This window comes from Crocuta crocuta, unplaced genomic scaffold (assembly GCF_008692635.1).
Source record: "Crocuta crocuta isolate KB4526 unplaced genomic scaffold, BGI_CrCroc_1.0 scaffold95, whole genome shotgun sequence".
In the NCBI taxonomy this organism is placed as follows: domain Eukaryota; kingdom Metazoa; phylum Chordata; class Mammalia; order Carnivora; family Hyaenidae; genus Crocuta; species Crocuta crocuta.
The window spans coordinates 7902580-7926292 of NW_027530971.1; the positions used below are offsets into that span (position 1 = coordinate 7902580).

The 23713-nt window shown below is 54.8% G+C and overlaps 1 protein-coding gene across 1 annotated transcript in view; it reads left to right on the top strand.

Annotated features, from left to right (window-relative positions):
- COL27A1 (collagen type XXVII alpha 1 chain) overlaps positions 1-23713 on the top strand; it is a 127526-nt gene that overhangs the window by 6227 nt on the left and 97586 nt on the right. The window contains 6 exon segments of the mRNA XM_077769771.1: positions 1-6; positions 9-154; positions 8235-8288; positions 12264-12317; positions 21997-22050; positions 23440-23493. The exon segment at positions 1-6 is cut by the window's left edge and continues 1539 nt beyond it. Of these exon segments, the coding sequence (XP_077625897.1) occupies positions 1-6; positions 9-154; positions 8235-8288; positions 12264-12317; positions 21997-22050; positions 23440-23493 (368 nt within the window).

Below are 23713 nucleotides of genomic sequence, written 5' to 3' on the forward strand. Positions count from 1 at the left end.
GCCTACCACCTCCTCGGCGTTCACCTCGGCGCAATTCCTGTCCGCCAGTCCCTGGCCTACAAGTCCCAGCTATTCGTTCCTCCACCTGGCGGGGCCCACGCCTTTCCCGTTGCTGATGGGACCTCCAGGGCCCAAGGGGGACTGCGGTTTGCCGGTAAGGCCGGGTGNGCAAGTGGCTGCCCTAGGCAAGGGCCGACTGGGAGAAGCAACTTCGAGCAGGGCGGCGGTTATGGGCCAAGTCTCAACTCGAACGTGAGTTCCTCACTCGTCTACCTCTGCTGTGCTCGCGACCGCACGCCCTGCTGTTTCATGACCCACTGGGCCAGCCTTGGTTTGGCGGCCACCACCAGGTAGAGAGCCCCCCTGGGCTTTGCTTGGCTTGGGCCCCAAGTCATTCTTTGCTAACCCAGCTGTCAAGGTCAAGTGGCTGAAGGAAAACCACTAACCGACTGGCCCCTAGGTCACACGCTCTCCGAAGTTCAGCTGTTCCGACTCCTAGAGTGGAGCCCCTCCAGCCCACCAGCGTGTCTGGGAGTTTTGGACAAAGGTCTCGCACGGGTAGTCCTGAATGTGTTTTGTTTGGCACGTGCAGCATTGTTTAAAAATATTTAACGAGTTACTAACGTTTTAAAAATGTGAGCGATTTCTTATAAAAGACCTGGTGACAGGCTTCTCCTGGAAGGGGAGAGACGCAGTGGCCCGTGGGCTGTGGCTGGGTCAGAGCCACCCCTTTAGACAGGACAGGTCTGCCCCTGTGTGGCCCCCGTCCCCACATCTCCCGATCAGGTCTTCCAACTCGGTCCTTCTTCTGTTTCTTTCTCCTGCCTGGATCCCATAGATGTTGGATTTGTGGCCCCTGTAGAGGAGTTTGGGGTGGGGAGGGGGGAGGTTGGCCTGAACAGTCAAGGGAAGGAGAAAGAACAATCCACGTGCGGGAGATGTTCTCAGGGCCGCTGCCTGCAGCATGCCTGGGACTGTCTCCAGGGGCAACGACCTTTCTGCAGCTGGAGGCCAATTCCTCCGGGCGGGGAATGGTGGGATGGAGTTTCCAGAAAGCTCAGGCCTCGGCTCTGTTCTCCCGCCTCGGAGATGACCACTGTGCGGTCTCTTCCTTCCTAGGGCCGGGTTTCCCACCAGGCTCTAGTGTTTGAGGTTAGGCTCCCTACAATGTGGACACAATGGCAGATGCTGGGAATTCCCAGGCCTTACAAACACACTTAATGAGTTTTAATAATGATTAGGAATAATATTTATTCAGCCTGTCTCCAAGGGGACTGAGAGCGCGCTTTTATTATAACCATATTGTAGAACTTATGGAAATTGTATGCATTGCTTTGCAATTATGTCAACGCTCCACTTAAGACCCGTGCTCTGAAATTGTCCGGGCGGGGAGTTGGGAGCGGAGGAACGAAGGGGGACTCCTGTTCAGCCCTCCAGTCTGCTCAGCCTGACTCAGGCACCAGGTGCCTTTGAGGCCTGATAGCTCAGCTTCCCAAGCTGTGTGGGAGCTCGGTTCACTGGCCACGAGGTCAAAAGGGGGTGAGTTGTCCCCTCTCAGAGAGGGTGCGAAGCTCAAGTCTCCACTCCATTCAGTGGAGGAGGCCAGCCCTGTCTCCCAAGGCCGTGCACAGGGTAGAGAGAGGACAAGCCTCCAGAACTGGAGCGGCGGATGGTTTTTTAGGGTGCGTGGTTTTCCCAGGATCAAAGAATGTGCTGCAGCCAACCTGTTCAGTAGATGGGTACTTAAGGATCATTCCATTCAACTGTCCTCACTGGGCAGGTGAGGAGCCTAGAGCTTGTGCCCAGAGAGGGCCAGGACTTACCAAAGGTCACACAGCACGTAGGAGGTAGAATTGAAGTCTGTGCCCAGCTCTAGACGCTAAGACCTACGTGGCCCATCCTATTCCCCTGAAGGTCCACACTGAGACTCTAAGGCTCAGAGCCGGGAGGCTGGGGCTTCCAAGACCTGTCAGGCCCTGTCCTTGGCCTCAAAGGAAGATATCCATGTCTAAAAGAATCTTGTGTTTCTATACTCACCAAATGTATGCATTACATGAATGGCATCTCCCTTTAGAACCTCCCAGGAGCTGGTTCAGGAGGGCGGGATGTGTATGCTAATCCCCGCTCTACAGATGAGGGGACAGTGAGTGGTCAGAGGGACCAAAGACATGGCCAAGGGCACCGAGCATGTTCTTGCGGGGACCAGGACATGCCTCTGGGTCCCTGGCTCCTGGGTCCCAGGAAAAGCCGTGGCTCTTCCTGCTAATGCAGCCCTGAAGGGCTGAGGGCCGAGGGCAGACGGCAGTCTGCTTGGGTGGTGTCCCGCCTCATGCCGGTCCCCAAATGCCACCCTCCTTCTGCTTGGAACCTAGCCTCACTCTAATAGGAACCGAAAAGCTTCGAGAAGCTTTGTCCAGCTCCCTGTGCGGCAGGTGGCAGCCTGGTCATTTGTATCCCACCGGATACCAGCCGTTATATAACTGAAGTGACATCTTTGAGCAGCAGCGACGAGAACTTCTATTCCTGTCCTCTCTTATCTGTCTCCAGCCCCCGTATATATTCAGAAGCTGTTCTGCCCTGGGCAGGGGGCTTGATTGTCCCCAGTATGGGGACATGCAGCCCCGAGTTCAAATTCTGACTCTGCCCCTTACTAGCTCTGTGCCCCCGATCCACACTAAGTCTTGATTTCCGCAGAACGTAGGTTAAGAATAGCTCCCATCTCCCGTGAGGAAGCAAGTTGGGTGATCTCCAAGGCCCCTTGGAAATCTGTTCTTGCTGGGTGACTTTGGGGAACGTCTTCCTCTCCCTAGGGCTGTCTCCCCTCCGTGACAGCTTTGGAAGATCTCCCTTCTTAGAAAGAAGTGGCTGTGGGACTTTGCGTAGCCAGAGAGGGGTGCCACGCGTGGCTGGGTCTGCCCGGTGCTGTGTGGTCCTGGAGGGGCATGAGACAGACTGCTGGAGGCGGAGACAGCTCCGGGCCCCGGGCCTGCCAGCAGTCGTAGCCATGAGCGAGGGAGCTCCGTGGGAGCCCCAGCAGCGGGGGGAGCATGGAAAAGCTGAGCTGGGCCCCGGGTGAGTAGGGGCGGGGAGGCTGCGGTTCACAGAGGCTGCACAGAAGCTGCACAGAAGCCCCAAGCTTGGGAGGAGGCGAGTCAAGGCCTTGTTTATTCATGATCGCTGGCATTTGCACCGGCTTGCACTTTTTTGCAAGCGTCACCTCGGGGAGACCCGGATGAGGGCCTGGCCCGCAGCAGATGCTCCGTGACTATCTGTGAAATGAAGGGATATGATCTCTACAGAAAAAAAGGTTGTCTTGATTCCCAGGCCAGGCTCCTTGAAGTGACACAGATCTCGGCTGCTGGTGGGTCGGGAGGCCGCACGGAGGAGGCCGCAGGGCCCAGACTTTGGATTTGGAGCGACCTGGGTTCAAACCGCTCCCTTATCTAGCCATCACTTCCTTCTTTCAACACATGTTGATTGAGTACCTTCTAGGTGCCAGCTGCTGTGTGACCTTTGGCAAGTCACTTAACCTCTCTGGCCTCGATTTCTGCCTTTGCGAAATGGGGATAGGGTACTGCCCACCTTACCAGAGTTGTCGTGTGGACTGAGATGTGGGACGTAAAGCACTCAGCACCTAGCACCTGGTCCTGGCGGGTTGTTGTGGTTGTTTCCTGACATGCTATGGCTGAGAACTGTACTAAGAGAACCAGGAATCTCTGGACCCCGGGGTGCCTCCATGCTGTTGGTGGTTAGGAATTGGGGCTAGATCTTGAGAAATTCATGCCTTAACCCTAGTATCATCTAGAACCCAGGAGAAGAAGGGGTGTTTCGCTCTCTTTGGAGTATTGTTCTTGAGGTCCTACTCTGTGCCGGGCTCGGTGCTAAGCCCTGTGCGTGCTGTATCCTGCAGCTCCACGTGGGGAACAGGTCATTGAGGCGAGTTCAAGGAAGGGGCTACTTACAGAGGTGCAGGCAGCAACAAAGGAACCCACAGGGGCTGGCGAAACACACGGTCTAACCTGAAGGTACAAGGCGAGGGGAAAGTGTAACCAGACCCCAGTGAAAGTTAAAATGTGCACAGCCGTCTGCAGCCCCCAACAGGAGCAGGGAGAGAAATACTGTGCCCGCTCACTCTACTTCTCTGTCTCTTGCTGGGGCTTCCTATTGGCCAGACCCAGCCCAGAGCACAGAGCAAGGAAGCCTGAGGGTGCGGCCGGTGAAAGGCAGCTTCCTGGGGCATGCAATAGATCTGGGCAGCAAGTGGAGACTAACCAGCACCCCCCCCCACATTATATATTGGAAGGTGGGTGTTATATTCCCATTTCACAGCTGGGCAAACTGAGGCCCGGAGGCCCTGGGAGATGCAGTAATGTGCACAAAGCCACACCCAGTAGGCCCTGCCCTAGGACAGAGGGTGGGGGCAAAGGCTCAGAGCCCTGAGCGCTGTTCCTGGGAATAACGGTGTGCTCAGATGGTCAGAAATGGGAGGCCCCTTTGAGGTGTCCTGCCTCTCCCTATTGGGCCAGTGAGCAGAGGCCCGGAGCCTGGAGAGTCCTCACGCAGAGTCGCCAGCAGTTAGCAGCACATGAGAGACCGGCCTCAGGCCTCCCAGATCCTCAGCCCGTGGAACCTCTCTGCTCGCTGCCTGAGGGCCCTGCCTGCCAGGACATACTTCTTTCTGCAAGGCTTGGCAGGCGGGGGGTGGGGGGGGTGTGCCTGCAGCTGACGTCACAGTGGACTTGTTCCGTGGGACGGGGTTCCCCAGGTCTGGCTGTGGAGGCCAGGACCCTCGGGGAAGCCCAGAGCGGCTGCTTGTTTGTTTCCATGGCTCTGTTTANCCAGGCAGGCCTGTGGCCCCCGCTCCCCTCCCCCTCGGGCTCCGGGCCCTCTCAGAGGCCCCGTTGTTTGCGGCGTGGAGTGGAAAATCCCACCCCGGCCCTCGTGAATCATCCCAGAGTCACCCGCTCAGGCTTCAGGCCCTGGAAAGAAATGGCAGCATTTTTCCACTGCGTGGAGAACAGGCAGGGTCTCGGGCCAGGCGAGAGGGGGCAGGGGGCGCCCACCCTCGCTCGCCCACTAACAAAGTAAGTAGTGAACAGGGAAGGGTCAGGCCGGTGGCTGCCGCTGGGCCCGGGGTGGCAGAGGAGAGCCTGGCCAGGCCCGCAGCTGGGGGCCGGGCTGCGAAGACACGGAGCCGGGCTGTGGCCTGACATCACTAGGCTGGGCCGTGGGTCCCAACTGGCACTCAGAGTCTGCTCTGCAGATGTGCGGGTGAGGTCAGACTCCCAGCTTGGATGCCCCTGTTTCTGGGGCAGAAGAAATGCCAAGAGGGTGTGCCAGGGCCCCTGAGGGAGACTCTCCGTCCCTGGAGCCCTGCCTGAGCTCTGCCTCACTGGGCCTTGACCTTCTTCTCTGTGCGATGGGCATGGTCTCTTCCTTTCCTCTCCTGTCAGATAAGTGGAGAAGGAAGTCGCCATTGCCCTGCAGCTCGGGAACCGCCTCGTGTTGGGAAGGTTCCGGGATGCTTCTTCCACAGCTACCCAGAGAGGGGCAAGCCCTTACCCAAGTGTGCACACCTAGTCAGCACGTACTGAGCTGGGATTCTCTGCGTGGAAGCTCCCAGGAGAGGAGAACAGATCCAGTGTCCTGGGTTGAATGCAGGTCCTGCCCGTTCGCTGTGTGGCCTTGGGCAAGTCGTTTTGCTGCTGTGAGGCTCTGGTTGGTTTCTCATCTATGAAGACGGCTCTGCAATGTCTGTAGTAGTGCCTCACCTGAGCGCCTGCATTTCCCTTTCTTTCTGGGTCACCTGGAAGAACGGGGAAAGGGAAGGGGCTTCCGGAAAGGGAAATCTTTGCTCTTCCTGAAAAACAGATGTCAAGGAGGGTGGTTTAAAATTTGGAGCAGCTTGGGGTGCCTGGGTGGCTTAGTCGGTTAAGCGTCCGACTTTCGCTTAGGTCTTGATCTCACGGTTCGTGGGTTCGAGCCCCACGTCGGGCTCTGTGCTGACTGCCAGCTCAGAGCCTGGAGCCTGTTTCAGTCTGTGACTCCCTCTCTCTCTGACCCTCCCCTGCTCACGCTGTCTCTCTCTCTCCTAGAAATAAATAAAACATTAAAAAAAAAATTTGGAGCAGCTTGCCTGACAGAAACAACAGCTAACTTTTTGGGGCCTTAACTGTGTGTCAGACACCAGGATTAGCACTTTTTATAGATTATCTGTCAGCGAGGTGCCGTCATAGCCTCATTTTATACTTAAAAGAATGAAGGGGTGGGGCGCCTGGGTGGCTTAGTCGGTTAAGCGTCCGACTTTCGCTTAGGTCATGATCTCGCGGTTCGTGGGTTCGAGCCCCGCGTCGGGCTCTGTGCTGACTGCCAGCTCAGAGCCTGGAGCCTGTTTCAGTCTGTGACTCCCTCTCTCTCTGACCCTCCCCTGCTCACGCTCTCTCTCTCTCTCTCTCCTAGAAATAAATAAAAAAACTAAAAAAATATTAAAAAAATAAAAGAATGAAGGGGTGAGGAATGGAAGTAGGGTGCCCCCCAAAGCCACACAGCTCGTAAGCAGGAGTGCCCTGTCTTCCAATGTTCTCTACTGTTCCCCTGCGGGGGATGTGGGGGAGAGAGGAAGGAGCCCTGAAATCCCAAACCTGCGGAACTACATAGAAGGGCTCTGGCTGGAAGGAAGATGGCTGCCAGTTTGGCCAGAGGTTCTGGGAGGCTCCGAGGTGTCCAGGACTTGCCCGAGGGCCACGCAGCCACCCCCCCCTCCCTCCACGAGCGCCCCTGGGGCCTTGGAGCCCATATCTGCCTGTCTGGATCTCTCTTCTGATTTCTATTCATGGACGAGCGAGCACGTGGCGTTCACAGGCCAGAACTGTGAACCGAGCCTGCCCAGCGTGAGATCTGGATTAATTACCAGCCAAACCGTACTGGGTTTTCAACACTGATTTTAACTCCGGGCAGGAAACCTGGAATCTCGTTGATGGTTATTTGAAACAAATGAATTCCCCAGGCCTCATACATCTTCGAAAGCCAGGCTTCCTTCGAAGGTTCCGTGTTCAGTTCTTCACATCAGGCACTTAGTTAATCCTCGTTTATCCCTTGAGGGGAGACGGGGGGGTAGCTACTAGACCCACCATCAGTGGGAGCCATGGGGACTCAGGCTGAAGGGCATATACGAAGTGTCCAGCTACTAAGCAGCAAAACCAGAAACTGGACAAAGGTCAGTGCCCTCGGTTTCATAAGTCTGCTCAGCTACCTCCTTCCCGTGCTACAGGGCTAGGCCTTTCTCTTGTGGGAAATAGGGAGCCATTGAATGTTGTTGAGCCACGGAGCGCCTTGGGAAGATGAACAAGGCTGTGTAGAGGAGGACAGGAGTAGAGAGAGGTTGGAGGTGGGGAGACAAATGAGGGTGCCATTGCAGGTTCTGGGCGAGCAGTGATGAAGCCTGGACCAGGCTGTGACCGCTGGAATAGAGGGAACATTCCAGCGATGATTATATACCAGTCACTGTGTTAGATGTTTACCATCTCTCATTTCATCCTGTGACAATCCTATGAAGAGGCTATTATCGTCCCCATTTTATAGGCACAGGCTGGTTCAAGAACTTGCCCAAACCCAGCTGGAGAGTGGCATCATGAGGTTTGAACCCAGGCCTGTCTGATGCAAAAGCCTTTGCTTATGCCCTTTATGCTACATTGCCTCTCCTTGGTGCAGAGATGCTTGGTGTGACCTTGGACAAGTCCCTTCTCTGCTCTGGCTCTGCAGAGAACTTGGCTGAGCTCTGAGGTCTCTTGCTGTTTTATCTTATCAAACATTTAGTTGAGAGTCCTGGGGAAAGAGACAGATTAGTTCCTCTGAGAAGACCATGGTCTAGTGGGACTGATAGGCTTCTGGGCAGACAACGCCCCAAATAATATAGAAGCCTTTACAACAGAGGGAAAGAGAGGACTTGAGTAAACCTAGGGGAGGGATCAGGGAAGGCTTCCTGGGACAGGTGACACTTGGTTAAGTTAGCTGAGTAATGAAAGGTGAAAACTTCAAAGACCTAGAAACGGCAGGTACAAAGGCCTGAAAGCCTCAAAGGGCTTGAATTCCTTAGGTAGGGACCTCAGTTGACCCGTCTTCTCAGCCACTGGGTTTCCATGCCCACAGCTCTGGACAGGCTTGTTGAATGACTGCTTGAACCCATTCTCTACCACCACCTGGCACTCACACTATCTTCTTGCTTTTTTTTTCAGGGTCCCCCTGGGCTGCCTGGGCTCCCTGGACCCCCTGGTGCACGGGGGCCTCGGGTAAGTGATCACACGCTGTCCTGGGGAGCTCTGGTTGGCCCTTTGGCCTGTATCCCATGACCCCTAAGTTCCAGCCTTGCTGTGTGACCTCAGGCTGTCCCCTGTCCTTCACAGGCGCGCATTTTCCATTTGGTCCATTGGAGTGTGCTTAGGGCTCGCAGGGGGCACGGTGTGGACAGGCGTGGCCTGGGATAGCAATGACCTTTTACAGGGCCTCAGTTGTTTCTTGCGTATGCCCGCGGCAGTCTGGGGTGAAGGGTCCCTGCAGCCACACCTCCTGAGCTGGATTTCAGCATTTGTCTGGAAGCAAAGCTGGTTTGGGAGGATGTGACCCTCACATCCATCTTCCCATCTCTGCAGGGCCTGGGCTCGGGATGCCGACATAGGCAAGGTCTGGGGTGAGCTCCCCATGCTGAGAGGTTTCATCAGAGGCTGGAGGACTGCTTGGCCGGGCTGTAGTGGCTGAGATGGGCCCGCCTAGCCTTGGTGTGAAAAACCGCTCCCGCACCTCCTACGTCACTTAATGCCGCCTTGTTGGAGCCCCTCCCCCGGGACCCCCAGGGGCCAGTACAATCGTTCTCATGTTAGGGGTGAGGAAACTGAGCATGCAGGAGATGGAAGAGCCAGGATGGGAGCCCAGGCTCTTAGCCATATGCTGGGACCCTTGGGGGGTTTCTCTTGTTGAAAAATCTGTCCTTTTCCCAAGAGGGCTCAGACCCATGACGCCTGCCACCTGTGTCCAGGCTGAATCAGCCTTTCCCACGCTGGGTGCCTGGCAAGGCTCTGGCAGAGACAGCTGCCCGGGGCATATTTTTAGCTCTGAACCCAGCGGATGGTTCTGGTTATGCAATTACTCGAGCCCTAGTTCCCTCCAGACCTGGCCCTGTGCTCTCTGGGCCCAGGGCTCTGGAATCTGCCGCCTAACGCGGCATTTCCTCCTGGCTTCAGAGTCTCCATGGAGCACATACCCGGAGCTGGGGACCACAGAGGTCCCAGGGATACTACCGGCCACAGGACCTGGTAGCCTGGCGCCAGGATGAGGCCCTTGGACCTGGCAGGCACTTTACCCATCCAAACCGCTCCTCTGCACCTGCACCCGGGCTGTTCCCTCCACCTGGCCCTGGTGCCCTGGGGCGCCCTTCTTTACAAGTTCCTCCTCCATCCCCTGCTGAGATCAAACGCCACCATGTTTTCCCATGACTGCCCCCTTCTCTGAGCTCCTGCAGCAGTTTATCTGCTTCTCCACCGGATCACTTGGATCACTTTTGAAAAGCTCACAGGGACTGCTGAGCTCTGTTGACTGAGCCGCATATGCATGATCTCATCCCACCCTCCTAGTCATCCAGAGAAATGGGTTGCAGTAATGTCCCCATTTTACAGGTGAGGAAAACCGAGGCTCAGAGAAGTTGTTACTTTGGATAAAGTCAACCATAGGGTAAATGCCAGCCCTAGGACTGAACCCAGGCACTCTGAGCCCGGAGCCTCTGATCGTACAGAATTATTGCACTGAGTTTTCTCTCTACTCTGCCGAGCCCCTATGGGCCAGAGGCAGGTCCTGTTTATTTCTCTTTCTCCCACGGTGCCTCGCAGACTGCCCTGCGTGCAGCAACTGGCCAAATGGTTGCTGAAGAGTTCTAGTCCGGGAGTTAACATTTCACCCCAGAAGCTGCGTGATCTTTGGCAAATCCCTTCCCCTCTCTGGGCCTCAGTTTCCCCATCTCTAAAGCACAGGGTCCTCTCGGGATTCTCCAAGGCATTTCCTTAGAAAGGTATTTCCAAGGTCCCTCCCAGCTCTGAAATTCCACGAGTGAGTGAATGGCTCTCCTGACATCCTTCTTGGGCTTTCTGCGTGTTCCCCTCCCCGTCTTCCTGTTTCTAGGCTGGAAATTCCATAGATCATAAAATTCCAGAGATAATAGAATGTGAAGATTAGACAATGCCAGCTCCTCTCTGCACAGATGGTGGCTCTGGGGCTCAGGGAGGGGCAAGGCCATACCTGAAGTCCCCCAAAGCTCAGCAGCATGCCTCTTCCCACCTCCCCATGCTTCCCCAGCCCACGGAAGGAAGTTGGGGAATCCCTGCGCCCTCCACACACCCGGCTCTCTGAGCTGCAGCATTTATAGAATGGGTCTGCTTGGCTCCCAGTCAACTATGCGCTTCGTTTCTCTGCAAGGCAGTGGCCGGAGAGGGGAGTGGGGGCGGGGGCGGGGAAGCAGGAAGCCCCCACCTTCGTAAACTGCAGATGGGGTAGTGGAGTGCTCCAGCCCACCATCTTCAGGGCAGCTGGGGAGAAGTGGCCGCCGTTGGCCTCCCACAGCCCATGCCTGGTTCTGGGGGGCTGGTCAGGGGCTCCGCCTCAAACGCCTTTACCCAATTTATGCCCAGTTCAGGCTGAGCTCTGAGGTTAGGCCCCAGGAGCCTGGGCTGGGGTGAACTTCTGAGGTCGTCCAGATTCCTTAGAGCCCACTGGGCCCTAGTCACTCAGAGGACTCTTGGGGAGGGGAGCTGCTCACAGCTCCTTCTGGGTCTTGACACTTCCAGGCCACACCCACATGCCAGGAGGCAGGGCTTGGTGGCATGGTAGAGAGGGCTGCAGAGCTGGTTATGTTAAAGGGAGGGTCACCGCGCCGCTGCCATCAATTCCCCAGGCCCAGCGAGCTTCTGAATACTGTTCTTTCCAGCGTGTTCAGAGAAGGGGAGGGTCCCTGTTCCAGCATCGAGGAAGAGGGAGGTGCCTTGGTTGGAATGTGACAGGCTACAGCTGGGAAGTTGGCCTCCGAGAGGGAGGAAGGAAGCACAGCTAGCCAGATGAGTCAAGAGGGGCCAAGGACGAGGGCAGTGTGTCTAGAAGCTGGTGTGGTGGGGCACCCCTGGGTCTCCCGGGGTGCCTCTCCCCACCCCTGCTGCCCCTAGATCATTCCTGCTGGACAAAGACTCTCAGGAATCACCTGACTGTCAGGGCTCTGTTTATGTTACTGGCTGCAAGATTCTAACCCAGGGCCCTTGTTGGAGAAAGTAGATATAGCAGGTTCCAGCTGTTACATGGGATTCAGATACAACCTGGGAAAATCCAGTGCCGTGAATAAGCCTTAGACCTGAAGCCAACAGGCCTGGGTCCCGGCCCTGGCTTGGCCATCATTGCTGTGTGACTTGGCCAAGACTCTTTGACTCTCTGGGCCCAGTCTTCCTAGCTGTTCCAAGGCCTCCAGAGAGGCCGTGAGCTCAGAGCGTGTAGGAATCTAAGGGAGAGCTTTCTGGCTGGGCTGTGGCCCCAGGAGGGATGCACTTGTGTTCAGGAGATGCTAAATACTCCCTTCACTGAGTTCTCAACTCCAAAGACTCACACGATGGTGCAGTTGTAGTCGAAAGGGAACAGTTCTTTAAGGCAGAAGTCCTAGACGATCCCCTGGAGGAAGTAGCATTTGAGCCAGGCCTTGAAGGATGGGTGGGTATCAGCTGGAGGGGATGGATGGGAAAGGCATGCCGGTGATGGGAACAGCATGGGAAAAAGTGGTGAGGCACAGTGGAGAGAAGCAATTTGAGAAGTGGGTTTTGAGCCCAGGGAGCCAGCCTGGCAAGGGCTGTGGGGCCAGGTGGAAAGAAGGGGGAGGCAGTAAAACCCAGAGGTTGAGGGCTTGTGCTCTGGAGCCGGACATCTGAGGTTGAGCTCTGGCTCTGCCTCTTAGCAGCCGAGTGACCTGAGAAAGTTCTAAATCCCTCTGAGCACCGGCTTCAAAATGGGAATAATGGTAGCGCCCACCTCTCAGGTTAATAGAGTCAAACGAGGTGATGCGTGGAAAGTGTTTGGTGCAGGGGCAGGCATGGAGGGCTCCTCCCGAAGAGCAGACCACCATGGCAGTTGTGCTAAGGCTCGGCGAGAAGACCCGGAAGCATAGGGGAATGTGCCAGGCGTTGCTGTGGGAGGTGGCGTGACACCCATTTCCCCCTCACCTCTTTATTTCTTTTCCCTTTCAGGGTCCTCCTGGGCCTTATGGGAACCCAGGCCTCCCCGGCCCTCCTGGAGCCAAAGTGAGTATTTGCAGTGGGGTCTGCAGGTCGGACCAGGGAGTGGGTGCTGGGGTTGGAGCCACATTTGGGGTGCTTCTTAGGGGCTCCTGGTGGGAGGGCCTCAGTGCCACAGGCAGTCCCCGAGCGCCTCCCAAGTGCCGGGATGGTGACACAGTGGAGACTTGGGAGTAGAGCTTCTGGCTGGGGCTGGGGCGTTAAGGAGGAAAGGGCAGCTACCATGTACAGCCCTCAATGGAGAGCAGGAAGAAGGGCCATTTGCTGATCAACAGGGAGGGCACAGAATGTTGGACTCAGGGTATAAGTTTTGCTGGGTCATAAGACTCACCCTGAGAGGCACGTTATCTTTCAAGCTGGGGAGGGACCTGGTCATGTTTGAGGACGATCAGTGTCATGTGGACATGGACTGGAGGTGGGGACCAGAGCGGAGGCGGGGAGACCTGGGGTGGCACAGGGGAGGGATGAGGCTGGCCCCACCAGCCTCGGGGTGTGGGAGGAGGGGAAGCAGATGCATTCACAAGGCGCTGGGGAGGTGGGAAGGTAGAGAGGCGCGGCCACAGGCGAGAGATAAGAGACCAGTGCCTCCCCAGTGTTAACCCGGGGAGCCAGAGCGGGGAACCCGGTGAGGATGGAGAGGGTGCGGATGTTCACTTGGGACCCTGGAGCCCCGCCAGGTGGAGATGAATTGTGGACAGACATTTGAAACTCTGCAGAACACTGAGCTGGAGATATGTAGAGCCTTGGGGGGATAGAGATGCCACCTCCCCCAGGGACCCTTTCTGGAATGCTCCCGTTAACTTTAAGATGAGACCGCAGAGATCAGAATGACCCGTGCTCTGACGCTGGCTGGGAACTCTGGCCTCAGAGCCCCTAGTGCTGTTCCTGGAGCCCCGGCAGTGAACAGGGCTGTCCAGGGCAGTGCTGGGAGTGAACGGCCAGAGCATCAGAAAGTGTGCCAGCAACATTTAGGTCATGGGGAGAAGTCTCCAGGAGTGGCCGGAGAAACAGGAGAAGGGGAAGGAAGTTGCAAGGTCAAGGGCGCAAGAACGCAGGGACTGTGCGGAAGGGGTGAGAAGCAGGCCAGAAAGGCAGAGGGGCTCTCGGTTAGGACAGTGCCCGGCCCAGCCTGCTCTCTGCGGGCTCAGGGGGGTGGCCAGGCCCAAGGAGATTCTTTGCTAAGCCTGTTAGGCAGGTCGAGTGGCTTAAAGAAAGTGTTAATTGACTGGACCCCAGGTCCTGCTCTCTCCAAAGGCCAGTTCTGGTGCCCACCAGCTTGTCTGGGAGTTTGGGCCACATGGCCAGGGTGGGCTGGGCTCCTTCCTTGCAAAGTGCGCGCCGAGGGCCCAGGTGGTGGGTGGCCAGCAGCTGCCTGGATGTGTTCTGGTTTTAACAAGGTGGATAGTGCAGTGTTCGGTAGCATAGCTGCCTTCCTGGCAAACACGTGACAGTAATAATCAGCATATATTGGACCTACTGTGGGCACTATGCACTAGGCACGCACTTTATGTAGCTTGTCTTCATTTGATCCCCCATGAAGACCTAAAGAGATGGGTGCGGACACCGTACCCACTTACAGATAGGGAAACTGAGGGCCAGGCACATTTAGCCACCGTCTAGGAAACGGTCGCAGGAGCTGCCCTGAGGGGCCAGGCAGGAAGAGGGAGCCCCCATGGAGACTTCCGCTTTGCACAGGCCTCCGGTGTCCCAGGCCATGGGTGCATCACGCCTGCTGGGATCCGCGGCTGTTCTGGATCTCTAGGTCCACTCAGGAGCACACCTTTCTTGGCCTGGCTGGGACCGCCTGGTCCTCCCCACTCCCTCCAGCTTCCAGACCGATCCCTTGCTGTGTAGCAGCAGATGCTCCTTCCCTGTCCCGTGCTGGCCCCACATCACAGGGCCTCAGCCCCAGGCCCACGGCAGCCCCAGCCTGGCCTGCCGCCCCCCCCCTTCTCGTGCAGCCAGTCATGTGCCGAGGCAGGAGGGGGGTGTTCCTCCTCTGCTTCCCCCTCCATTTTGAGAGGCAGCCTGGGGTGTGGTGAGGGAGGCTCGTACCTGGCAGGTGGCCCTTCCTGCTGCCACACGTAGCTGGGATGTGTGGACTCAGGGTCTCCCGGACAGGACTCTAGCCTGTTAAGGGTGCGCATTCCAGAAAATATGCTGGAATAAGAGGTGGCACCTTCCATTAATGCTTGCATAAGACTCCAAGGGGAACAGTCATGTGCTTTGCCTGCTACCTGGCCTGGAGCCCAGGGGTGAGCAGAGGTGGCCCCAGGACAGGCCAGTTGGGTGGGAGACTCCAGTTTGCAGGGCTTGAGTCCTGGGCTGTGCTTGATTTGTGTCGTGGCCGGGACAAGGTTAAAGCAGAGGCCCTCCCTGGATGGAATTCCCGACATCGCTGAGATGGGAAGAGAATCTGCACCCAGGAGTGTGGTTCTGGGGAGAGGGTCCTCACCGTGTCCCAGATCCCCCTCAGCCTGGGAGGTGACCTGATGGGATAGTAACGCCGGCCTCCCCCAGGCCCTGTGCTGGCTCCTCCTCTCGCACATGCTGTTGGCTTCTAGAGCAGCCCCTGGGGCCACCCATCCATTCATCTTCCGTCAGTCAACAGATGTTTATTGAGTACCTACTATGTGTTGCTGATGGAGAAATCAGGAAGGTCTGCCCAGGTGACAGGGAGCCTCCACTTGGTCTGATTGGGTCACCATGCATTCATTGTTCCAGTGGGTTGATGGGGCCCTTGGGAGCTTATGGTCTTGTAGGGTGAAGACTGAGGGGTGGGAGAGACAGGTGGATTGAGGAGGATCAAGAAGGAAAGAAGAGCGAAGGAAGGACTTCTTGCTTCTTGAGGTCACAAAGGACCAAGGTGACTTGCCCGGGTTCCTGGCAGTGACCAGCAGGGGCAGGGCTATATTTTGGATCCTTGGGTTTGCCCGCTGGACATGTACCCGTATACCCCACGTTCAAATCCGTCAAGAAGAGGGAGGGTCAGCTTCCACATGGAGTTGAGATCAAGGGCTTTGAGAATGAGGCAAAGAAGCCAGCATGCTGGGAGGACGCCCTGGCTGACGTTAGAGGCCTAGTGTCGAGTCACTGGATTGATTCACGGAGCCAACCGACCCCCGGTTGTTGCCGCAGGAAAGGGCAATGATTAAGAGCACAGGCTGGAGCCGGATGATCGAAGTTCACATCCCAGATCTGCCATCTCCTAGTTCTGCGACTCTGGGTACATCATTTCAGCTTCCCGTGCCTCCCCTGCCTCAGTGTCCTCCTCTGGAAAATGGATGATAAGAGCAGCCGCCCCCTTGGGTTGTCATGAGGAGGAACTGAGTCACTTAGAGCAGTGCTGGCCTGTGGCAGTTCTACGGAAGGGTCGGCTGTCAGCACGTGCAGGGCGTTGGGCCGATGTTGGGGCCCAACATTGCGGACACAAGCGAATCACTGACAAACGCAGAATTACGCCATGACCAGGGCTCCGATGCCTAACACGGGGATTGGTCTGGTGTGGGAGGGGAGGCGTGCTTTCCCAGAGGTTACACGGGTTGAACTAAGGTCTGAGGGGCAGCGGGTGACAAGACACAGAGGCAGGAGGTGACTGGGGAGGGTAGCAGGCTTGGTGGGGGGGTGGTAAGACTTCTGGGCTTCATCCAAGGAGGAATAGGAATACCTGCACAGAGTTTTAGCAGAGGGGACCTGATCAGGTAAGGTCTGTGGAAGCCACTCAGGCAGCCCGAGAAGCAGGGCCTGGCCGGCCTCCCGCAGGGAGGTGTGGAGCTGGGGTGCTGGGGCTGGACCGTGGTGCAGTCAGGTGGGATGCAGGGTGATGGGCTCTGGGCCAGAGGCAGGTGGGGCTCCAGCGGTGCAGGAAAACCCGAGCCGCCTGGGCTAGAGGATAAGGTGCCCGGTCCACTCTCCATCCCTGGTGTGGCCTGCATGGCTCACAGTGAATTACCCAAGATTATTATGGGCCCTCAGGCACTGGGGGAGGGTAGGCGGGCAGGAAGGAGCAGACTTGGTGACCCAGGCAGCTGCTGGCGGAGCTGGTGGAAACTCAGGTGGAGATAGCCCTATAGGGATCTCAGGCCCCCGCCTTTCCCCCTTCCTCTGATGATGGAGGTAGGCCATACTCATTAAGGGAAATGTGGAATAGTCTAGAAAGTATCACAAAGAAAGTCAGCTCCCTGCAATGGCCCTGTCCAGTGATAAGCACTGAGTGCATTTTGAGGACTGGGCCAGGGGCTGGCCAAGAGTTTTACATACTTTGTAGGGCACATGTTATTACCCCCATTTTATGGATGAAAAAACTAAGGTCCGAGTGGCTAAATAACTTGCCCAGGGTCATATATTTGAAAAGTAGCAGAGACAGGATTTGGACCCTCTACTGCCTAACTCCAAAGCCTGTCTGTACTTTTAGCTATGAGGCAATTATGCTCCACAGTTAGCTCTATGTTCTTTCTTTGTGGATTAACATATATTATATATGGTAACGTTTACATATATAACACATAAATTTAAAAAGATTTTTTAATGTTTATACGTTTTTGATAGAGAGAGAGAGAGAGAGAGAGTGTTAGCAGGGGAGGGGCAGAGAGAGAGGGAGACACAGAATCTGAAGCAGGCTCCAGGCGCTGAGCTGTCAGCACAGAGCCCGACACGGGATTCAAACTCACAACTGTGAGATCATGACCTGAGCTGAAGTGAGAAGGTCATGATCTGACTAACTGACTGAACCATCCAGGCGCCCCACATATTTAACACATACTAATCAAAATGCATACGCACACACACAAAGATATAGATATACATACACATACATGCACACATACATATATATGAATAATTTAAAATATGCCCCGTACACAAGAGCTTGATGTGTTCCGTTATTTTGCCAGCAATTGCCTTCTAGAAATATTGAACCAATTCATGCTGCTGCTAGCTAGCATCAAGGCAGGGTATTTTCAAAATACAATTTATTCTTGTTTTCACTTCACTTCATTGATCATTGAGAAGAATGCGTTTCTTACATCTGTTTTCCATTTATATTTTATTGTTTATGAAGTGGTTTATTTGGGGGGTTGGGATGCTGTCCTTTGTTATGGATTTGTAAAATTATTTCTATTTATGTATTAAGATTAGGAAGGCTTCATCTACTTTACAAATACGTCCCAGTTTGGCTGTTTGCCTCTGCAGAGTATTCATGATATTTACAAAGAAAAGTTTTATCTATTTTTTTGGACCAACAATAACAGCTAACACTTATTGGGGACTTATGTCAGATAGTTTGGAGAAGGTTCCCACCCATACGTAATATTTATTGTTCTTTACTTTTATACTTAGACATTTCTTTCCTACCACATGATCAGATAGGTATTCATTTATCTTCCTAGTCATTTCATAGTATCATTTGTATCTTAAAAAATTTTTTAAACCATCTGGTATTAATTTTCATGGGGGGTGGGTGTGAGGTGGAGTGGTAACTTTGTCTTTCCCCCTACCCCCCCTCCCCCCAGTGGTTAACCATTTATTAAGTAACCTTGACTCTACTGATTATTCTATGATAGACCAGGGTCTATTCCTGGCCATTTAAGTATGTTTTATTGCTCTGTTTTTATTTTTTTTAACATTTTAAAAAATATTTTTATTTATTTCTAGGAGAGAGAGAGAGANGAACTTTATGCTCATCTTAATCATTTCCTTAAAAGCACCCTGGGGATTTTATTGGAATTGTATTAAATGTGTATATTAATTTGTGAAGAATTAACATCTTTAAAATATTGTGTTTTCCTGTCTAAAACATGGCATGTCTTTCCATCTGGTTGAGTTTTTTAAACACCTCCTGGTAAAGTATTATAGCTTTTACTGCATAAGGCCTGCAACAGCTCTGGTTTATGCTTAGAAATCCTATATGTTTGTTGCTGTTGTGAATGAAATCTTTCCCCATTCTATTTTCTAACTGGCTGTCCACTTTGGAAGAGGACTGTTGACTTTTGTGTTTTTGTCCTTTTTGTGTGTATTTTATAGCCATGCCCTGTACTGAAGAATCTTACTGATTTTAACAGTATTTCAATTGGTTCTCCTGGATTTTTTTGACAGGCAATCATACCGTTTGCAAAAAAGGACACACTTGTGTCTCCTTTTCCTCAAAGGCTAGTTGTCTCATTTGTTTTTCTTGCCCTATTGCATTGGCCTGAACTTCTAAATGCATGAGGTCTACGTTATTTTTAGAGGAAGCCAGTCTGAGCCAATCCCAGCCCTAGAGTTGTCCCCTGGGGTCCTAATCACTCATGTGCTCATTTGGCCCTGTGCTGGGTACTTGGATTAGAGATGACTTGCACAGAGGATTCCTGGCCCAGAATTTCCCAATCCGTCCTGATGCATCCCTCTCCAGACCTCAGCCACTCAGAGCCCTCCATTCTCTCCACTTCCCAATCCTACCTGCAGAAAAGGAGCTCAACAGAGTTACCACCCCCACTATATCTGTAGCCTTTATGGTTGAGGATACAACTTTCCGTCTTCTAGTTCCCAGAGGCTCTGTTAACCGGTCCAGATGGAGAGCCGTTCCCCATGCAGAGAGGGAAGGGGCTTGCCCAGGGTCACACAGGCTCATTGGCTGAAGAGCTGGGTTGACAAGCAGGTTCTCATCCTCACCAATGTATAAGCAATTAATTAGACCTTATAGCTTCCTCCTGTCTCTCCCCGGGGACTCTGCAGGAGTCTGGCTGGGAAGACACAGAGTCTTCTCCATCCCAGAAGCTGCACATGCACCTGACTCGGGGCACCTCGAGCATCCCTGCAGAGAAAACTTCATCTGCCTCCCTCCTTGTCTGCCTCCAGCCTTAGCTTAGCTGGAACCCCCTTCAGGGATTTCGTCTCAGTCTGGATTAAGTTCTCCCTGACTTCCTCCTGGACTCCTCTTATCACTGGCTTGTAGTGTTTTCACCTGCTGTGTGTTGAAATATAAAGAGCTTGGGCTCAGGAATCAGACTGCCTGAGTCTAAATCCCATTTACAAACTGTAGGACTTTGGACGGGTTACTTAGCCTCTGTGCCTTTGTTTCCTCATCTGTGAAATGGGGATGGTGGTTGTTGCTACCTCACAAATTTATGTGTCCAGGGCTCAGAAGAGCACCCAGAAAATGCTAGTGCTTATTATCATTGCTTGGCTCCGGTGTCTCCCTCGGGAGTACCCCCGGACACAAGCTGGGTCTTGTTCCCCCTGGGATTTTCCCTGTTTTTGCCCCAAAACATGGCTCAGAGTAGATGTTCAATATGTATCTAAATTTGTAGCTGTGGTACTCGGACACGGATTATATCCTAAGCACTGTGCTAGCTGCTGAGAATGCAGAGAAAAATCCATAAGTAAGGAAAACGGCCCAGGTAAGGAACCCGGACAAGGGAGCAAGTCTGTCATCTCTTCGAGTCTCAGTTTCCCCTCTTATAAAATAACAGAACGGAATACACAAAGACCTGCCTCTGAGTGCATTTCAAGCCCAGCTCCTCTACCGGCTGCAGACTGAGGTGGGCAAGGGCGGGGTGGGGGAAGCTGCTGTCCTTTTTTGGCCATTGGAATCCTTGGTAGCCCTGAGCCTGGCCTTGCACTTGCACCATGGACATAAAAGGCATCGGAGCAGGGCTTGTGAGGAGCCGAGGCTGGGAGACTGTGTGTGAGGGGTGGCCGGGGTGAGGTGGTGGGTCCTGGAGGGCGGGCTCTGAGGCAGGAGGGACCTGGAGGGGCCCAGGTGGACAGACAGCCGGCATTCCAATGGGAGGGGACAGTCCCCTGCCTGGGCCAGCTGGCATTTGGTCAGAGGGAGTGTGGGACAGTCATCCAGGCTTCTCATTCGTAACCGAGTAGATGCTTTGGAGTCAGACAGACCGGGCACTAACGGAACCTAGGAAGACATCGCCTCTTACCTGCGTGTCACCCCAGGCTCTGACCCAGCCTCTCTGCACCTGTGTTTCTATCCTGAATTGCAGCGAGTGGGTGTTAAGAGGTGTAACGGACGCAGTATCGGGCACAGAGTAGGTGTGCTGTGAAAGTCCTCCTCCCTCTTTACGGCTCCGTCCAGTTCAAATGTGGCAATGTCTTGTGGAGAGCGGCTGAGTCAGGCTCTGGAAGGGCTGATGAAGAAAGGAGCCAAATGGGAATTAATTAAACTTGGCCAAACCCCCCTCCCATGTGTCCCATCCATTATCTCACTGGCTCCTTGCCAGGAAACCGAGGACGCTGGCGGATGTGTGTGCATGCGTATGAGTGTGTGTGTGCGTGCGTGTGTGTGTGCACCTGTGTGTGACAGGGTGTGTATGCATATGCCTGTGTACGACTGCGTACATATCAGATTGCGGGTGCATGTGGCCTTCTGCACGTGTGTGCCTGCGTGTGTGTCCTGTGCAGCCCCCACTTCAAGGCTGGGAAATGGAGGCTCAGAGCAGTCAAGTGACTTGCCTGAGGGGCCTCTGGGATTCGGTGCCTTCGCTCTAGGACTTCTGACTCAGGGCCCAGCTTGGGGAAGGAGCGTGGGAGTGAGCGTGAGGGACAGGGATCAGGGGTTCTTGGAAGGTGACATCAGGGTGGACCGACTTTCCAAAGGACTGTTTTCTGAGTAATTTAGCTGTGTTTGGGCCAGAGGAGCAGGCTGGCAGCCAGGAGCCTCCGCAGCCCTGGAAGGAGCTGGTGAGCTCCACGGCTCCGTGCCCTCAGCCCCAGGCTCTTGGGAGCCAGGATCCTCACGACAGGGATGCTCCTGTATGCTAGACACGAAGGGTGCTTGTCTCTGCCTGGGACCCCTCCTCTTACTGGCTTCTCAGTTTACCGTCTTTCTAACTTACCAGGTCCCAGAAGGCAGATCTGGGAATGACTACTTCAGGGGTCTTAACGCGTCCAGTGCGTCATGCTGGGGCCTTGGACAGTCCCTTTCCTTCTCTTGGCCTCAGTTTCCCCACATGTATTGGGGGGTAATAATGCTTCCCTTGCCCGCTTCCTCAGGCTGTTGTGAGGCTCTCATGAGATGAGGGCTTTGCAAACTGTAAAGGGCAATGCACAGATGTGAGTGGGTGTTACTGCACTGACCCGCAGTAGTTAGAGAACAGCGAGGTGAGGGTACCGGGAATTCAAGAAGAATCGGTCACACCTCTTAGATGTGTCTCTCAGAAGCCGTCTGAGAGCTCAGGGGACAGGTCAGGAGGCAGTCCTGGCAATATACATACACAAGGACTCAGCATCCAGAGATCTGCTGGCTGGTTGGGGGGGACACGTTCAAGCTGCGTCTCGAAGAATGGCTGTGGTTTGGTGAATGCGGGTGGGGGACTGACGTTCCGCAGGGAAGCTCAGGGCATGGCTGAGGATGGGCTGTGCTCTGGCCAGGAGAAGAGGGACTGTGTCTGTGGGTTTGGCTGCTGGAAAGAGCCAGGTCTGCAGAGGATGGGTGGGACCAGATGACAGAAGATGTGGGACACAAAAGGAGGGGCCTGGACGGATCTTCATGCCATCAGTAGGGAGCTATGGAAGGTGTTAGCACAGGGAGGGATTGAACTGGAGAAGACTCCACTGGAGATGTGTGAGCCCCGGGGTCGGGGGTGATGGGTGGGGGGAGATTTTAGCAGGAGGCAAGGCTTTGAGCAGAGATTGTGGGGAGATGGCCTCTCTAGACGACTTGGTGGCCAAAGTGGAATTGTTTTTGTTTCAGGGACAGAAAGGGGACCCAGGGCTCTCACCAGGAAAGGCCCACGATGGGGCAAAGGTAGGTTTCCAGGGACCCCCAGCATTGAGGGAAGTGGGGGAGTGGACAGGAGGGAAACTGCCGTGCCCTGCCTGCGACCACGGTATGACAGGCAGGGGTGGGGAAGCAGCAAGGGAAGAGTGGGGTCTGGTGTTTCCGCTGAAGCCCTTCAGCTTTCCACACGCCAGGTCATTCCCTGTGTCTCCTTTGGGGTTGCAAGCAATAGAGCCAGCAAAAGACTTTGCCAATGGACACACCCTTGGGGAGGGACCTTTGTGTAATGCCCTGCGCTTCTGCAGGGCCTTCTAGGTGACCCTTGGCATCCAGAAGCTTCTTGGGAGCATCCACCCCAGAAGCTTCCAACAGGCATTCAAAATCCCCTCTGGGGTTAATTCGAGTGGACATGTCTGTGGAATTCTAGGAGGTGGGCCCGCTATTCAGGGCTCCCCAACTCTGAGGGGCCATGAGACCAGAAGTTTCTCATGGTACAGAGAACACTTAGGCCAGAGGACTTCATCTACTCTGAAGCATCCCCCCTACACTGATGACGGGGCCTCCAGGGAGCACAGGACGGGAAGGAAGAGGGGAGCGCAGGCTCTAAGTAGGGACCCCCGGCACTCACCCATACGTATCTTGGAAAGAACACTCGAGTCTGTCTGGCTTCTTTCCGGACACAGCCCAAGAGCCCTCCTGATGGACAGAATACTGCTGCCCAACTCGGCCCCCTGTGCTCGGGCACACAGGAGAAGCAGCTCCCTTTGATTTCCCCAAGAGAAATCATTCCTTCATGCCCTCCCAGATCATTGTTTCATTCAGCAAACATTTACTAGGTATAAATATCCATGTACATGCCCATCTGCTCCTCATCCAAACCTTATCCTATAGGACAGATGGGCCCAGCTTGCAGATGAGAAAACAGAGGCCTCAGAGGCAGGTGGTTTGCTGGAGGATTTGTACCCGGGTCTGCCAGAGTCCAGGGGCCCGGGCCTTTCTCTTGCTTCTGGGTTGTCTGTGCTTTGGTCTCAGGGCAGAAATGCCCCCTTCTGGGTGACCACATACCCCGCAAGGATGAGGAATGGGAAGAAGGGAAGGTGACTCAGGAATGCAGAGAGAGCAGATCGGAACGGGACAGACAAGTTGTGCGTCCCCCTGGGCAGTGGTTTTCAAACACGGTTTTGGCAGCGGACGCCTTTCCCTAAGTGGTAGCCTGTGCCAAAATCCAATGTATGAAGTAGATCAAGTGCAGCAACTGGGTTAGTGGTGAGGGGCTGGGGACCCGGCCACTCGGCCACCCTCGTGCTCCTCCTGGACTCCTGTTCGCAGACAGCTGGCCATGCGGGGCACACCTGCAATGTCACGAGGGTCTCTGCTCCTGTCCGCCTGCCTCACCCCTTTGTCTGTGTTTTGCAGGGCGACGTGGGCTTGCCTGGGATCTCCGGGGAGCCAGGGCCTCTTGGACGAAAGGTACACTTTGGTTGCAATGCTCTGCTTTTCTCTCTCGCTTCCCAGCCAGGGGCTCCCATCTTCCAGGACTCAACAATGCCAGTGCGAGTGCCTATTCCAGGAAGTCCTCCTGGACTTCCAGCCTCCCAGCCTTCGGGCCACAAACCTCCACTCCGCTCAAGGACCCCTGGCCCTTCTTAGTTATTTTCAGCCTCACCAAGTCTAGCCTTGCCGACCAGGG